This window comes from Tetranychus urticae, chromosome 1 (assembly GCF_039701765.1).
Source record: "Tetranychus urticae isolate SD_2017Ah chromosome 1, NJAU_TeUrti_SD_1.0, whole genome shotgun sequence".
Lineage (NCBI taxonomy): Eukaryota > Metazoa > Arthropoda > Arachnida > Trombidiformes > Tetranychidae > Tetranychus > Tetranychus urticae.
Window position 1 is genome coordinate 1999193 of NC_142958.1, and position 16308 is coordinate 2015500.

The 16308-nt window shown below is 32.8% G+C and overlaps 5 protein-coding genes across 6 annotated transcripts; 3 read left to right on the plus strand and 2 right to left on the minus strand.

Moving 5' to 3' along the window:
• Window positions 1–105: 105 nt before the first annotated feature.
• On the minus strand, window positions 106–3202 carry LOC107368320 (putative lysosomal cobalamin transporter). Its single transcript, XM_015936130.3, has 9 exons — window positions 2926–3202; window positions 2791–2854; window positions 2459–2635; window positions 1794–2023; window positions 1207–1707; window positions 931–1135; window positions 635–860; window positions 461–564; window positions 106–305 (listed from the first exon to the last, which is right to left on the minus strand). The coding sequence occupies exons 2-9, from the start codon at window positions 2848–2850 to the stop codon at window positions 192–194; spliced, it is 1617 nt and encodes a 538-aa protein (XP_015791616.1). The 5' UTR covers window positions 2851–2854; window positions 2926–3202; the 3' UTR covers window positions 106–191.
• A 941-nt stretch (window positions 3203–4143) lies between these two features.
• Window positions 4144–6675, minus strand: Gbeta13F (guanine nucleotide-binding protein subunit beta-1). Of its 2 annotated transcripts, none has more exons than XM_015936138.3 (7): window positions 6405–6675; window positions 5995–6140; window positions 5512–5805; window positions 5298–5427; window positions 4936–5007; window positions 4619–4835; window positions 4144–4381 (listed from the first exon to the last, which is right to left on the minus strand). In XM_015936138.3, exons 1-7 carry the CDS (start codon window positions 6459–6461, stop codon window positions 4275–4277), a joined length of 1023 nt encoding a protein of 340 aa, XP_015791624.1. In that variant the 5' UTR covers window positions 6462–6675; the 3' UTR covers window positions 4144–4274. The 2 variants fall into 2 exon arrangements, with proteins under 2 accessions (XP_015791624.1, XP_015791623.1); XM_015936137.3 differs by having other exon boundaries at window positions 5512–5808.
• Window positions 6676–7854: 1179 nt separating this feature from the next.
• LOC107368327 (cell death-inducing p53-target protein 1) lies at window positions 7855–11284 on the plus strand. Its single transcript, XM_015936141.3, has 3 exons — window positions 7855–8046; window positions 9204–9503; window positions 9996–11284. The coding sequence occupies exons 2-3, from the start codon at window positions 9242–9244 to the stop codon at window positions 10262–10264; spliced, it is 531 nt and encodes a 176-aa protein (XP_015791627.1). The 5' UTR covers window positions 7855–8046; window positions 9204–9241; the 3' UTR covers window positions 10265–11284.
• Window positions 11285–12184: 900 nt separating this feature from the next.
• On the plus strand, window positions 12185–14098 carry LOC107368382 (lipopolysaccharide-induced tumor necrosis factor-alpha factor homolog). Its single transcript, XM_015936195.3, has 2 exons — window positions 12185–12475; window positions 13367–14098. Exons 1-2 carry the CDS (start codon window positions 12310–12312, stop codon window positions 13606–13608), a joined length of 408 nt encoding a protein of 135 aa, XP_015791681.1. The 5' UTR covers window positions 12185–12309; the 3' UTR covers window positions 13609–14098.
• Window positions 14099–15091: 993 nt separating this feature from the next.
• Window positions 15092–16078, plus strand: LOC107368381 (lipopolysaccharide-induced tumor necrosis factor-alpha factor homolog). The gene is made up of 2 exons (XM_089268319.1): window positions 15092–15353; window positions 15544–16078. The coding sequence occupies exons 1-2, from the start codon at window positions 15173–15175 to the stop codon at window positions 15783–15785; spliced, it is 423 nt and encodes a 140-aa protein (XP_089124445.1). The 5' UTR covers window positions 15092–15172; the 3' UTR covers window positions 15786–16078.
• Window positions 16079–16308: the final 230 nt, after the last annotated feature.

A 16308-nucleotide genomic window follows, 5' to 3' on the forward strand; every position in this document is an offset into this window, starting at 1 on the left:
CAGGGCTGAGATAATGAGATTTTAAGTTTTATTTACAAGAAAATTTACTAGTAAACAGTACCCTTTGCAATTTTGCGCGATTGTTGGAATTTGATTCGAGCATAATTTTCAAGCGCTAAGTTTGAGCTAGTTTTTATTTATATCATCAAATTTACAAGATACAAGGTAATTGATATTGAACCATGGTGAATTTAGCGAACCATTGGCCCATCTTCACTTTCTTCAAACTCGTCTTGATCAACCATTCCTTCGGTGACTGTTCGGCTTTTCCTGATTAATGCGTATATCAAAGCCAAAGCAGAAATCTGATGAAAAGAACAATAAAAAATTAAAATCACATCTCTTTAGTTTTGCAACTAATTATGTTAAGTTGAACCACAAAAATACAAGAGTGAACCAGAAAGAGTACTTCGATTTTTGTGGTCTAACTAGACAGAAATTACAATGATTAAAAACTTACTATTAAATATCCCCATGAAGCCCAATGGTAGAAAGCGCCGAAATACCAAGCTTTATAAAGAAATCGTACTTGAAGCACACTGTTCCTGGTCATTGTACAGTTTCCTGTAAGAGAAGAAAAACAAATCACATTAAATTTGACTATTTTTTGATATTTTAGAAAGTTCAAACATACGAGGAGTTATTGGGTCAGGGCATTGGTGAATTTCGGCCTTCACATGAATATCAGTGTCTTCGGTAGCATTAATAACTGTTTTAATATAATGTTGACTGCCATATGTAGTGTATTGTGGTGATACTGTGTACAGGAAAACGTTAAAAGTTAAAACACTCAACATCAGGATAGCACAGGTTAGTAAAAGTCCTTGAGGAGCTGTTCGCTTTTTTCTCAGCTTGAACATCTATAAGCAAGATTGAAATTATGATTATTAAACTGTAAACAATCAATAATATTGAATAAATTTTACATACCTTAATGAAGAAGATTCTGACTCCTAAATTGCGGATACCAGAGAATGTGCAAAGGACAAGAAGCCAGGTTATAATTAAAATGAGAATGTAATCAAGCGGAAATACTTTTTGAAGTTGAACCAACAGTAAATCTATTGGGTTAGGTAGATTAAAGCTTTGCAATGCATATCCAGTTTTCATTTCAGAATGTATATCGCGATCGATGCTAGAAAAATAAAAATATACCAAATAATTAATTGATAAATCCCATACAAATAAAATATTGTTTACACATACTTGGTCAAAAGCAGGGAAATCCATAAAACTATCCCTAATACAGCAGCACAAACACCAAAAGTTATCTCTAAAGGTCGAAGAATTTTTCTTAATTTGTATCCCCAAGAATTTCGGTGTTGGTCAACTAATTCTTCCTCTCGTCGAGTTGTCCTTTCTTCTTCTTCTAATTTATTGAGAAGATGTCTTTCTCGATTTGTTAATCTGCTAGTTATCCTCTCTTTGTCTCGAAGAGCATTAATTCGAGTTTGAATTACAATGTTTCTACTTTGGATCTCTTCATGTTGTAATCTAGCACTTTGAGTTCCACGAATTAATCCAATCGGCCAAGAAGACATACCAAAAGCAGTGTAAAATACCAAATTAAACATTCCAAGAACGCAGAGAATACTTAAAACCATTGAAATTGCATCTTCTCCTCTATCAGTCCCTAAGCTCTCGAACATTTCTTTGATCTTTTCCCACTCGGTGCTGTTGGTCGCTGGCTTTAATGGGACAAAAGCTCTGAAAAATTAAATTCGAAAAGTTATAAATAACGATTCATCATCAAATACATAAATGTATGGGAAATGTGAAAAAAGATTTCATACCCAACACAAAGAAGGGTCGCCGCAATAAATACAAATACTGATGTAAATTTCAATGCTGTACAAATCCTCTCACTTGAGCCCAGCTCATCGTCATCCTTTTCCTCATAATAAAAGTACATGAAAGGAATCATAATGAAGACACAGAAAAACACCAGACCATAGGCCACATAATAAAAGTTAAGCATGACATCTTCAATATTTTCTCGAGCTGTTAATTCCTCTGCCCAAGGCTATTGGAAAGAGAACAAAGGTTAGAATGAAAAATTTTAAAAAGATTGAAAATGATTCAAATTGACGCAAAAATTGATTAAATTTTATCTATATAATGATATCTATCCAGTGATATCAGAACTATTAGTCATCAACATGATTCATGATAAATCATAAGTTTTTTTTACCTTTTCTATCTATATAAGTTATCAGTTAAGTTATAAGTTGCTTTAAGAAAACGTTTGCTTCTGTTCTGTTGCAAACAAACAACAAGACTGTTGTAAAAATTATATCAAATGAATGAAATGCGATATGAGTAGATGAAAGAGATCATAAAGTAAAATTGGTTAAATAAAAAGAGTGTCACAAGCCAGATCAGTGAGTCAACAGTCTAGCAAGACGGGAAAAAATGCGTCACCAATGTAAAGAAATAAACTTATCGGTTGAACACTTACTTTGAACATTCCTTCAGGTGTTTTCATGTATGAAACAAGGAATATATCCACAGGTAGCAACGCAGATGTGATTAATACGATGGTCAATGCGATGACTGATGTAACAAATGACGACCTTTCATTTTCATAAATATTCCGATACCTTGACAGGTAAAACCATGAAAATAGAATGATAATCTGTGGCAATAAAAGAAAAACGTTAGAATCAAATCTGAATTCGGAATTCTGCCTGTCACAAAGACAAAGGATCAATAATGATAGTTAGCACAAAAACAAAACAAAACAAATCTAAAGAAAATTAGTTAGATTAATTAGTCTAATTAGTAACTTACCAAAAGAGCCACTAAAAAAGGAACAATAGCTCCGACGGTTGCTCCTTCGGGCAACCACATATTCCTGAAATAAAAAAGAAGAAGAAACGTTGTTTTAAACCACAAAGAAAGTTTAAAGATAAAATAATAATTTACCTGAATCAATAAAATTTGATTATTGTAAACCAAAGAATCTCAACTGGCACAGTTTGTTTACAAAAAGACATACAGGATGAAGGCCTATTCGCACAATGAAAATATCTTTGACAGATCAGATCATAACAGATATCAAACCAATACTACTTGGAGTCAGCCAAATTTTAGACACCAATTAAACAAAAAATGAACCTTAATTAAGTTGAATTGAATTATAATTGATATCACTGATTTAACTTGTTTTTTATTTAACAAAAATTCTGATGAAAGAGGATCAATCCATTTTACTGTTTTTATTGTTTGGCCTGAGTCTCCTTCTTAACTAACCTAGATGGCAGCATCATCGAAGCGATTTTATCGTCACCTCTACGAATCGTGAATTACGATTTTGCTTGAATTATAAATTGAGATCAACAACTTACTTTTTGATTTATGGAAACACCGGAATCTTTTCCTGTAAATTGTTCTTTAAAGCATAAAATGATTTAAAATATATCTTTGATAAATTACGATAATTTAATAATCATTGAGTATGAAAAATTTTCACAGAAGATTGGTAATAAATATTGAATTCTGAGTAGACACTTTTTGAATCCTTTCTCAGGCGACTCCTTCCATTCATGAATAAAATCAACTCGATATTGATTTGTTTTTTAATGTGATTTTGATGATTATAATGTGCGGAAACAAAGACGTTATTTAGGATTCCATATTTAGGATTAACTGTAAATCTCCAATCAGTCTGGGAACATCCAATAAAATCATTTGAATTATGAATATAAATTTCCTCTTTTGATAATAGTCAATGCGAAATGAGTCGCCGAGAAAAGGCCGAATAGACTGAAGCTGAGACTCTTACTGAAAACATAAGCATTTAAAAACTGGACCTAAAGATCTTTCACTGGATTAGTCTACCACAGTGACCGGAATATACTAGACTGAGTAATTGTAATTAGCTAGGGTTGTGAAGATTGTTTGTTTACTTTGGAAGTTAAGTAATATTGTTTAGTGTTGTCACACTGTTGAGGTTGTTTTCAGGGCAATGTAGCAAGAGTTATTAAATGATTATTAAAATGTATGGGAACGAATGAATGGTTAATTGGTTGTGAGGTAATTTGAGTTTTGGTACAGAGTAAAATTACGATTATACAAGATTAAGATGGGAGATGTGCAGTTTTTTTTTCTGAGTAGACTTAAATTGGAGAACTTGTCGAGTGGTAAGAATGAGCGAAAAAATTTATTTGGGGGAAATTGGTAAATAGAGAAGAAGGATGAAATTGTTATTTAGAACATGATCCATTCATATGGGTAATTGATTTTTTTAAATGATTGCTGATCAATAGACAAAATTAGTTCCAGATTTTGAGGAAACTGTCCCATGATCCTGTAGCCACTGCCATTCCGTCTTCCGTCACTCCTAAGCAGCTAACTCGGTTGTCGTGACCAGCCAATACACCTGAGATAGAGATTAAAATAAAAAATAAATGTAGATTAGTAAATAATTGAAATTTCGGTAAAAAATAAGATTTTGATAAAAGAAAAACGAGCGAAATAAAGGGAGGAAAAGGGTAGAGCGAGAGTAGAAGCGATGGAGATAAATTTAAAAGATAAACAGGGAGGGAGAAACAAAATGATTGGACAAACAAAAATAATCCATTAAGTGTGATGATAATTTGAAAAATTGATTCATTACCAGCTCTTTCTGCCTTCATAGAGTCCCAGACGTTACAGTTGAAATCATCGTAACCGGCTAATAAAAGTCTACCGCTCTTTGAGAATGCGACTGAGGTAATACCACATATGATGTTGTCGTGGGAATACATAGCCAACTCTTGGTCTGCTCTAATATCGAAAAGACGACAAGTAGCATCATCTGATCCAGTTGCAAAGGCATAGCCATTTGGAAAAAACTATTGAAAAATAGAGAAAATTGAAAAATCAGTTGACAAGTCAAAGTAATAAATTGGTAAAAATAACTAAGAAGGTTTCTAATTAGGTTTGAAAACTTACCGTGACTGCGTTTATGTCAGATTCGTGACCAGGGAAAGTTTGCTTACATTGACCATCTCGAATATCCCACAACTTATTTTGAACGTGCAATGATCACATAGAAGAAAAAATAAAAACGATATATTAATAAGTGAAGAGTAAAAGGTAAACATCGTTGCGCATTTAAGAAGGGCGAGGCACAGAAAGTCAAAGATACTGAATGAAATATAAAATTATATTTGTGGTCTGGAAAAAAGATATCCCTTATGCGCAGTAGAGTCTATCATGTGATAGTGTTCGATAACTTTCTTCATCTGCGCTCAGGGAGATAAAATTTGCCAAAACCCACAAATTTGGGGATTTAATTGTTTTTTCCTTGATACCTTAGCTGAAGCATCACAAGCTCCAGAGACAAATGTGCGATTATCAGGAGATAATGAGAGGGACATGACGTCTCCTGTATGCCCAGTAAAAGATGTACATTGTTGACCAGTCTCAATATCCCAAAGAGCACTAATAAAAAAAATGAAAATACATAAATATAATTTCCCTCTCGATAAATTACATAAGGTGGAAAAAATTATTTGCACTACTTACCAGGTCATATCGCCTGAGCTGGTTACTATTTGGTTATCATCTAAGAAACGACAGCATGATAAGTAACCAGTATGCCCTGGTAGCTCACGACTAACTCGAACATTTCCCTCTCTTGTTTTTAAACTGTAGATCGAGCATATATTATCGAGGCCACCACAGGCAACATAAGAACCTGATGGGGCATAGGCACAAGTCATGACCCAGCTAGACCTCAATGGAATGGCATGGACTTTATTTGTTGTGTATGCGTCCCAAACTATTAATTTACCATCCTGAGAGGCTGATACAAGGTATCTGCTTGATCATTCCAAGTGACATGAGATGACGAGAATGAGGAGAAAAAAACAGAAACCAATTTAAATTAACTTAAATTGCGTTAAATAGAGAGTGAAACATTTTGGACTTAAATGCTTCTCCTAATGCGCATAGAAAATAAAATGCACCAGAACTTAAATTTATATGCTGTATGAAAGTGTCAGTTACCTAGAATCTGAGCCCCAGTGCATGGCATAAATTTTGGCTAAATGCCCTCGAAGTGTTCTTCTTGTTCGCATTTGAATTCGGCCAATAGGCTCCATATTACTTGTTGCTTGGACAAGAGTAGTATCGCAAGCTGCTTTCCTAGCATCCTGTTATTTAAACAGAGTGATGATTTTAAAAAAAGATGAAAGATAGGAAAGGCAAGAATAAAAATCAATGTTGCGGGTTGATATTGAATGGTCAATGGATGTAAATAAATACAGAAAAAAGGTTAAAATTAATAAAGATAAAGAGCATGATGAGGAAGATAAAAAGTGAAAATAGATAAATAGAGAGGGAGAGGAAGGAGAAAGAGAGAGAAATAAAAAAGTGAAAAGAGATAATGAGGAATAGTGAATAAAAAAGTCTCTTACCCTGATTGTATTCTTCAAGGTTTCTGCTTCTTGTCTCAAATTATCCAATTCATTCATTTTTGATAGCGTTGATAATTTACGATTTTACTTGTGAAAAGATGATGATGATAGTGGTAATGATGAAAGTGGCGGTGGCGGTGGTGGTGATGTAGGAGAAGGATGAGGTGTTGGTGCTGGTGCTGGTTATATGGATGTATATGTTGTATTGATGGATGCTGTCAAAGAGTAATGTAATGATAATAATAATTCTGATGCTAAGGTTGGAAAGATTGAAGGGCTCTGCGCAATTCAACAGTCTTTCTTCAAGCTGCTTCTCTTCTTGTACAACAGAGAAGGATGATTTTCATCAATCGATTCTCTCTTCACAGAACAATTAATCGATTTTATCGATTTTACATAACTTCTAATACTAAAACATTTAATCCAAATAAGCTTCCCTTGTAAACAAAACCAATTAGATAATGATTAAAGAAGTACGTTGATTAATACTGGATAAACCCACACTTAAACAGTTGACATCTAGTCAAAAATACTTGAACATTTTAGTATGAAAAAAAACAGTAATCATAAACAGTGACCAGAAAAATTGGATAACACAAACGCGTTGAGATTGATGTTGAAGACAAGAAATGAAGGATTCCTTTTTTCTATTCGATTTCAAGGAGCAAACAGGGAAATATCTGAGTTTCCAACAATCGATCTTATCGATACAATTAAGGGTAAGTCAGGCGAAAGGTCCGTAAAGTCTATTTTCCGAGCAAAGCCACTTACTCTGGTTCAGCTTAAGACTGGTGGCAGCTGCTTTAACTTAACTTATAATTTTAATTTTTAACAATTAACTTGATTTAAAGTCAAATTTAATTCGATTTACATTAAAACAGAAGCATTTAAGCACCATAATCAGCAAAATCAAGTCAATCTACTAACAGATTCAAGCCTTTCATCAGATTACGTCCAGAACAACTTGATATTTTTTCGATATTTTTCATCAAAAATTCATCAATTCTTTCCGTTGGCTTATTCAGCTTTACATAATATCCAGAATTGCTAGATTGACTTGATTTTGCTGATTATGGTGCTTAAATGCTTCTGTTTTAATGTAAATCGAATTAAATTTGACTTTAAATCAAGTTAATTGTTAAAAATTAAAATTATAAGTTAAGTTAAAGCAGCTGCCACCAGTCTTAAGCTGAACCAGAGTAAGTGGCTTTGCTCGGAAAATAGACTTTACGGACCTTTCGCCTGACTTACCCAATTAAGGTTTTCTGAGTTACACAGGTATTTTCAATACTCATTCTGATCCCGTTTTATTCAGTTCATGTCCAAATATTTATATTTAAATTACTTTCATTATTTATCTATTTATATTTCCATCAATAGATGGCTCTAGGTTATTATTATTATCTTTTGTTTTTAAGTTCAATGTTTTAAATCAAATTTCAATTGAAATCAACTAATTTCTTTCTTATTTGTGTAAAAGTAACATTTCAATTCTCGGTGAATCAAGTGATTTTATTTAAAACTAACTGAGGCAAGCAAAACTGTTAAATTTTGAAAGATGCTCAACCAATTGATCAAAAAATGTAAATTACTAATCAAGTCAGCTATGGGAAGCTATTAACTCTAGCCATAAACCTCACAGGTAACTATGACTTTATACTTGTGATTAATCTTTGGAAATTATTGAATGGTTATACTGAAACTTCTTAATTAAATCAAAACTCCATTTCTAGATAAGACTGTGATTTTAAACAGAGGATTGTTCATTAAAAACTTACACTGAAATGAAGTGAAATTATTAAGGGACAAAAAATAGAGAATAATTTTATGTCAATCTAATGAAAAGAAGTCAATCAATTTCTTATATTGGATCTATGGAAAAAATTTCTAATTTAAATTAACGCTTCAATTAATCAAACTATTTTCTCTCTAAATCAATCTGTTCTTATCTAATTTTCAATTTGTTAAGTTTGGAACTCTGATTGTTCAAATTCAACTTTCAGATCACTTTTACTTCTGACATTGTGATTGTGTTTGTTGAAAACTGTTTTTTTTTGCTGTTTCAAGTTGAATCATCAAACTTTCCAAAAATAAGACAATGACTTATGTGACAATAGCAACATTTAACCCTATTATTTAATATAAAATCTCTAATTTTGGGCTATTCTTTGGTTCTTGTATTTCATGTCAACGGTCGGTTATATCATTTACGCTGTGAACCCGAATATATCTGCTCGGATTTGTATCAAGTATTTGAAATATCTGGTACTCTCAATCCTCCAATAAAGAGAAAGGCTTTCACTGAAAGGAAGGAAACTTTACTGCTCTGTTCTTGACTCATTCTCGGTGTATACTTTGAGAAATAATAAACAAACTACCAAATACCAAAAGATTGTAATTTCCAAGCTCTTTTACAGACTGTTTCATTTAATTGTTCAAGAATATATTATGTTTCAACAGCGTAGTTTGATCTAATCTAACTTTTCTTCTCATAAACTTGTGTTATAAAACCGTTGAGTGAAACAATTATCAAAGGACTTAATCAATTTATTATCATCTGCCATTGTATTTACTGTGCAAACCTTCAAATGTGATATGTGAAAAATTATTGTCTTCTGTCTATCTACACTTGTTTTTGGTTCCTTTGTGATAACCATAGAGATAATTGACTTGACTTTTTTGGTCCGATAACCAATTATTTACCAAACATCTATTTTCATTTTTTATTTGCTTCATTTTCTTTTCACTATTTGTTCAATTGACTTGCTGTTTGGTACCTTGCATTCACTCGATTTTTAGTGCCACAAGTCTCGGTCAATTTGGGTAAAAAATTGACAATGGGTAAAGACAAAGTTCCACCTGAATATGGCGATGATACGACATTTGACCGACCTCCACCGTACAATCCTCATTATGACAACCAAGCCAGTGGCTCTGGTCCACCACCTTCAGTGCCATCATTTTATCCTCCTAGTCAACCTCCTCCAGAATATCAAGTTCAACCTGGATATAATAAATCCCCTCTTCCAAATCAACAGCAACCTGTACAAATAGCGCCTCAACAAACAAGCATACCAACTGTAATGCAGACTGGAGGAGGTAAGTTTGCCAAACGATTTTTCCCTTTCATTAGCTTTCTTTTGGCTTTTTTCACAACACCCCTGACCAATATCTTAGTTTTTTCAGTTCAACTTGAACTTCTCCCCTGAGACGACTAATAGTGATAGACATTTTTAATGAATTGCAATTTTATCTTTCTCCAATGAGCTGCACTTTTTTGTTCACAGACGATCATGTTGCCTTCACATAGACTTAATGAAGACTTACATTTTATATTTGATTATCTTCAATTGATTTCTAGAATTTAGATTTTTGGTTCAATTGATTTGTAATCAGGTCTCAGTATAGGGTTACCAATATTTTAAATCGTCGGGTAAAACTGTCGGTTAGCTGTTTAGTAGAAAATATATTTTATTTGAGATGAAGGTTTTTCATACCATTTCAACCAGTTCAAGGTTTCTTATGCTTTCTTTACTTCTATATCTTTATCATTATAATTGTTTCTAACGTTTTTTTTTCTTTTTCATCTAGCAACTGTAACCAATGTTCAGATTCATATTAGTGACGAGTTCGGGCCATACTCTCAGCATGCAATTTGCCCTAAATGTCATCAGTATATTGTAACAAAAACCAAGTCTGTTGCTGGCTGTTTAACATGGCTTTCCTGTCTTGGACTATTTATGATTGGATGTGATCTTTGTTGCTGCTTTATTCCTTGTTGTGTAGACTCTTGCCGAGATGTTATCCATAGATGCCCTAATTGTGGACGTAAAGTCGGTCGCTTCAAGAGAATGTGCTAAACAATATGACAAATTATCAAGTTATCAATGATGATAAAATTCCATTTTTGGAAAGCAATCATAAAGCTCAAAATATACAATGTAAATCATGAGACTCACCAAACTTTTTCAACTTTTCTCTAAATATTCCGACAAACATGTTTTGCCTTATTTTCATTATTCTTTCATGCAGATGCATATTTAAATGAGAATAAAGTCAATTCTGTTTAAAATAAGCACAAATACATAAACAGACAGAAACAGAAAAGGTTAACATTTTCCCTTTTCTTGTGATCCATAAATTATTGTCAAGCAAAGAGCCTAACTAGAAATCCTTTGAAACATTTTCAGTGAAAGATAATTGCTCGCCCTAAGCTTTTGAAATGTCAATAGTTTCCACAGTCTAGTTGTACTGTAATTATTAACATTATTTGATGACTTGAGCTTATTTTCATAAATTTTAGTTGATTTTCAATTTGATTGATAAGGTTAAACATTCACTGTTTTGTCCATCCTTGTTAATCATCTTCACCTTTAAGTTGAGTTGCAAAGTCCAAGTACATTAGAGAACATAATTGACTGTATAATTCATCACCCAAACTGCATGTTGGCAACTTATTGTCTCGAAAGCTCAGGATGAGGAAATGCGTCGAAGAAAAAAATTTCCATTAATGTTTACCTTGGTTCTGGAGCAGTTCAATTCACTCGACCAATCACTTCATGGGCATCATGGTTGATTGTCTCTTTGGTAGACTGATTAATAGCAACAACTTGATTGCTTTCCATCACTGTAATCATCTTTATCAATTTATAAACAACATAAACAAGTAAAATTCCAGTGAAACTTAATGCTGTATTATAATTTCCAATGTAATCAAAGACTTGAAATAATGTTTTGTTATATCATGTGAAAGAAATTTCAGTTTTGCTTTGTTTCTAAGGCAAACAAATGTATTCATAAATATTTAAATGGAAATTAACCAATCATTAAAGATTGGGTTATCATGAAAGCGAATAAAATCTTGAACTTCAAAAGTTAAACTTCAGTTGGTCATTCAATTTTTATGAATTTTTCCTTGTATGTGATTGTAATATAAACCGACTTTCAATTGAAATACAAAAATGAATTGCAAGAAAACATGAAATTAGACAGCGCCCTCTATAGAAAGAAAATATTACTTAAGTGTAATTTTAATTGTTATTTTAATTGCTACTTTGGTCGTAAAAATGTAGATCATGATTTGACAAGCAGTTACTTTACAATGGCCATAATTTTGTGAGTTAACCAGTTTCTGAGAAAAGTTTAATGAGCTTTAGAGCTGCCAAAGATTTAGACTGAACGAGGTTTGACTCACAATTGCCAGTCAAATCGACTAGAAGAGTAAAGCAATTAAACTTTCGCTTGTTGATTGCTATCTCTTGAACTTTACTCTGAATTGCTTACATTTTAACGTAATAATCACCGAAACACAAATGACTTATAACTGAACTTGTTGCTCTAGCAACTCATAGCAACAGATTGACGTCGGTATAATAATCGATTGAAAGGCATGACAATCGATTGGTGAGAAATGAAGCAAATCTAACCGACAAAAACAATTAAAAATAAAACATTTCAAATACTTAATCAATTATCCAACCTCTTGATTATTTGTCCATCGAGATTCTGTCCACGAGAAAATTGTTGTTATTATTTTGCTGTCAATTTGCTGATTCAACATTCCAAATCACTAAAGTAATGCTTAAAATGCTGGAAGTCTTCAGTATCATGATTAGCTCGATAAGCTGAAGACTTGGAAAGATATTTTGATTTAATTTTACCTTTCAAAAATCGAATTTGAAAATTAATCGATTATAATCGTCAATGATTTAATCGCAAAAACAATTACTCATACAGTTCAAGTTTTCTCCCAAGTTGTTTGCTTGATCACTTCACGTTTCACTTTCACTTGATCAACTTTACTTTTCAACTTCTGACTTTCATTTTTCGGGTCTTCTGATTTTTGATAGTTTTTCCTGTTGACCTTTTCTTAGGCTTCTACTTTCATACTTTGTCTGTTTAAATTATGGATTCAAAATCTGGTTACCCTGATCTTTCTGGTTCAGCACCACCACCATCTGGCTTTGGACCTCCACCACCATACCCAATGGATAACCATCACCCAATGTCTCACCACCATCCACCTCCTGGTATGCAGTATGCCCCTGTAGCTCCTGGACCACAGATAATTGGTAAGATAACAATGTTTTAAAATACCGAATGTTGATAAGCCTGAGTTTAATTATAAATTGGCAAACGTAGCCAAATTTGGTCCAAAACAGCTCATTTCTTTAGCTTGATTACCCCAATTTTCACAATACCCTGTATTGTTGTTCACTTTTTTCATTATTTCACTTTTCCTTCAAGTTTTTTTTGATCCTGTTAATAATATTTTAGGGGAATGTTTGATACTTTTTGCCTTTTCTCAAACTGGTTCCTTCTTTACCTTCATTTCAACTGTTTTTGCGTCACAAGCTTGCCTACAGAATAGTAATTTGTTAACCTTGTATTTCTCCATTGATGGTTGTTACCACCATTAAGCTTCATTTAGATCTCTAGCGAATAAATTTACGATACTTTGTTTCACATGTGTTAGAGGTTATAAACCGAACTCGTTATAATGAGTACTTTCCAATTTATTGATAAAACCAACGTGAAATAAAGGTACACCCTGTACTTGCCTCTTGCTACTCGTTACAGTCAATTAGTAGTTTTTTTTAAACATAATTGTTCACAATTTGAAATTCATTACAGTTCAGTACTTTCTCTCAGTCTAACCAATCATTCAATTAAATCAAGCTCGACTCATATTTTCTTCTAATCACGACATCTGACTGGACTATTTCATCAGGAAAACCGTTTGTCTATTAAAATATTTGTTTCGCTTAGTCACTGCTATTTCCCTTCTCAATCTTTGGTAATCGCCATTTATGCCTGAGACTTTACTAAATAACAAATCATTATTTCACGCCAATAATTTATCATTTTTATTACTTTTATGGATACCTGTTGGATATCTGATTGTCAAAAATAAATAATACAAAAAATGCAATCACTAATTCCTCATTTTTTTTCTTATTCAGCTCCACCACCAAGTTTCGGGGCTTACCCTCAAAACGCTTTCTGTGCCCACTGTAATCAAATCGTGACTACCAGAACTGATTTCAAAGTTGGAGTATTGACATGGTTGGCTTCAGCTGGTTGCTGTTTAATTGGATGTTTCGCTGGATGCTGTTTAATCCCATGTTGTACCGATTTTACTCGCGATGTAGAACATGCATGTACCAAATGTGGCCGAAGGCTTGGAATATACAAACGATTATAACCAACCTTTCAATTCTAGTTCCCAATCTTACCTTAAATGAAAGTCAAGAGCATCACTGAAACTACTTCTCTTGATAATTACTTGACTGAACACTGCTTTGATCTTGCTAAATCGATTCGTGTCAATTTAAATTTTGGTAACGCACATTCATATTGTACATTTCAATGTAAAATCAATGACCTCTTCAATTTTTTTCTGTGAATCGCCAAACCTTTATGAATCCATCCTGCATCTGTAAATTTATTGGACCAGTATTCATGTGCTAATCTCAATTGATTTTGTTCATAGTGCTATGCGATGTAAACAATTGGCTAATCGTCATTTGGAAAGTGCAGGTGTCTCTCTTGTTTGGTGAATCTATCTCTGGTTATAAAATAACTTCCTTGGAATCATGTTTATCATGTAACCACTAAACTAAATCACTTATCACTGTATTTATTTCAGTGATACCATTCTCAATATTGAAAATTAAATTCAAATTTTTATAAAATTTCAAAGCCTCGCCATGATTCCATAACTACAGTGCAAGTCAGACGTTTGTACATCGCGTTTTAAGTTTGACGACATTGAAAAAATATCTCATTAGTCAAAATTAGCCTGAATATTTCCACACATATTTACATTTGGTACAATTGAAACTAATCGAGAGAGTTTGCACAAATTTTTTAGTCAAATCCATCAGTGGTGTTGATAGTTACCATTCTGCAATCATTCGTTTTCCTGTTATTCCGATATGTTCACAATCTTAAGCTAACATCGATGTCGCTGATAAAGATCATTATTTCCTGGAGGATGAGAAATTCCGTATTAATTAGGATTTCGAACAGTTTTTAAAATTTTTGACTTTGAATGTTTCTTTAAGATTAGAAATCGAATTCGTAAATCAGCTAAAAGTTGATGTGTATTGTTAATGGTTAACCAATCGATGGTTAAAATGGACTCTTGAGCTTTCACTTTTCAAATTAATCTTCATACTTTTTCCAATTTATTACAGATATTCATGGCAATTGAATGGCATGAAAATGAAACAGTTAAGACATCAAACTAAAAAGGTGACGCATAAACAGTTGTCTCGGGTTGTAATGTTGGTTTGTTTATGGTAACCGTATTGAAGGAATTCAGGAAAAATTATTAACATTTTCCTTGTTACCCCTGAAAAGAGATGATTCAATGAAGAATGATGATTCAGATGACAAAAGGAGCTTTTAGATCTCCGATGAGTATATTATTTATTCATTTTATTTAATTAAATCAATCTTATCAAATGAACCTAGCGAGTTGCAACCATCAAAACAAATCACTGATTAGTAACTATCAAGTTGAATAAAGACTGAAGACAAATCTCTTTTGTTTTCGATTAATTGTCACAATTGTAACTAATTGTAATATTATTCATATTTATCCAGCTAAATCTAATCTAATTTTACCAGCTCAATCAAAGTATATAAATCATCAGATGGTTAACCAGAAAATAAATACTTTACCTTTTGCTTTCGATTAAAGCACTTGAATTTTTCATTCTTTTTTCAGTTTCATCCCTTGTCAATCTCAGACTCAACTCAACATGGATTCAAAATCTGGTTACCCTCAGTTTTCAGCCTCAGCTCCAACACCAGCACCAGACTTTGGACCACCACCTCCATATCAAGTTGAAAACCATCCACCATTAACAACTAACCAACGTGCCCCTCTAATTTCATCAAGTATTAATGACATTCCTGTCCATTATGAACATCCGATTCAAAGTAAGTCTAAAAGCTTGAAATTTATTTCCTCCTTTTGGTGATCTTTCCTGATGATAAAAGCTCAATAATCTTTCTGTGCATTTGCCAAGTTAAATTGTAAATGTTTAGACAGTTAAATGAGCTTTTAACCAGATCAACCAGAAATGATAAACAATTCAATCACTAATTTGCCTTTTATTTCCGTCTTTAGCACCAAAGCCAATTTATGGACCTTACGCTCAAACTGATTACTGTCCTCGCTGTAAACAAACCATCGCAACCAGGACTGCATATAAGGTTGGATTTGTAACATGGGTGGCTTCAGCGGCTTGTATCTTAGTGGGTGGTTTCCTCGGTTGCTGTTTGATTCCCTGCTGCACCGATTTCACTCGAGATGTTGAACATTATTGCCCCAATTGTCACTTAAAGCTTGGATTACATCAAAGAATATAATATCAACAGTTGTTGATTAGTTTGAAGAGCTGCAATAATCAAAGTGTTTTTGTTACTTAAGCTTCGATTTTTTTATTTTTAACTCTCAATATTTTCTGGTAAACCAGATGTTTGGTTTTTTGACTTGATTGAAATCTGTCAATTTTTAAACAGATTCAGCTCAGATGATGAAATTGCTTGGTTTCTTTCTAATCTTGATTATCTCAACTATCTTCATGATTTATTGCCATCCTTTACTTTCAATACTCAATTAAAATCATAAACAATAATTTTTATCCTTTTTAACAAAGCAATCAACTTAAACCGATCATTGATTTCATTATCTAAAAGTCGATTTTCAATAAAATTTCATATATCAGATTTAAAATGCATTAGTCTGATCGAAATGAAAATTATTAATTCATATCAACGGACACAATGATTAAGGTTAGTTTCTGGTCATCTAAATGGTTTCTTGATATTAGCCATAGAGAGCCAATTAACCAGTCAAAGGCCAGTTACATCAAATTCAATTATAAGGACT

Excerpts from the sequence above, each read along its gene's own strand:
- LOC107368320 (XM_015936130.3), bottom strand. The coding sequence starts at position 2,850 with ATGTGGTTGCCCGAAGGAGCAACCGTCGGAGCTATTGTTCCTTTTTTA. Across the intron at positions 1,708-1,793 it reads GCGACCCTTCTTTGTGTTGG|AGCTTTTGTCCCATTAAAGC; the intron begins GTATGAAATCTT and ends TTAATTTTTCAG. Across the intron at positions 306-460 it reads CTTCATGGGGATATTTAATA|ATTTCTGCTTTGGCTTTGAT; the intron begins GTAAGTTTTTAA and ends TCTTTTCATCAG.
- Gbeta13F (XM_015936137.3), bottom strand. The coding sequence starts at position 6,461 with ATGAATGAATTGGATAATTTGAGACAAGAAGCAGAAACCTTGAAGAAT. Across the intron at positions 6,141-6,404 it reads CCTTGAAGAATACAATCAGG|GATGCTAGGAAAGCAGCTTG; the intron begins GTAAGAGACTTT and ends TTTAAATAACAG. Across the intron at positions 5,428-5,511 it reads AGCTCAGGCGATATGACCTG|TGCTCTTTGGGATATTGAGA; the intron begins GTAAGTAGTGCA and ends TTTTTTTATTAG.
- LOC107368327 (XM_015936141.3), top strand. The coding sequence starts at position 9,242 with ATGGGTAAAGACAAAGTTCCACCTGAATATGGCGATGATACGACATTT. Across the intron at positions 9,504-9,995 it reads TGTAATGCAGACTGGAGGAG|CAACTGTAACCAATGTTCAG; the intron begins GTAAGTTTGCCA and ends TTTTTCATCTAG.
- LOC107368382 (XM_015936195.3), top strand. The coding sequence starts at position 12,310 with ATGGATTCAAAATCTGGTTACCCTGATCTTTCTGGTTCAGCACCACCA. Across the intron at positions 12,476-13,366 it reads TCCTGGACCACAGATAATTG|CTCCACCACCAAGTTTCGGG; the intron begins GTAAGATAACAA and ends TTTCTTATTCAG.
- LOC107368381 (XM_089268319.1), top strand. The coding sequence starts at position 15,173 with ATGGATTCAAAATCTGGTTACCCTCAGTTTTCAGCCTCAGCTCCAACA. Across the intron at positions 15,354-15,543 it reads TTATGAACATCCGATTCAAA|CACCAAAGCCAATTTATGGA; the intron begins GTAAGTCTAAAA and ends TTCCGTCTTTAG.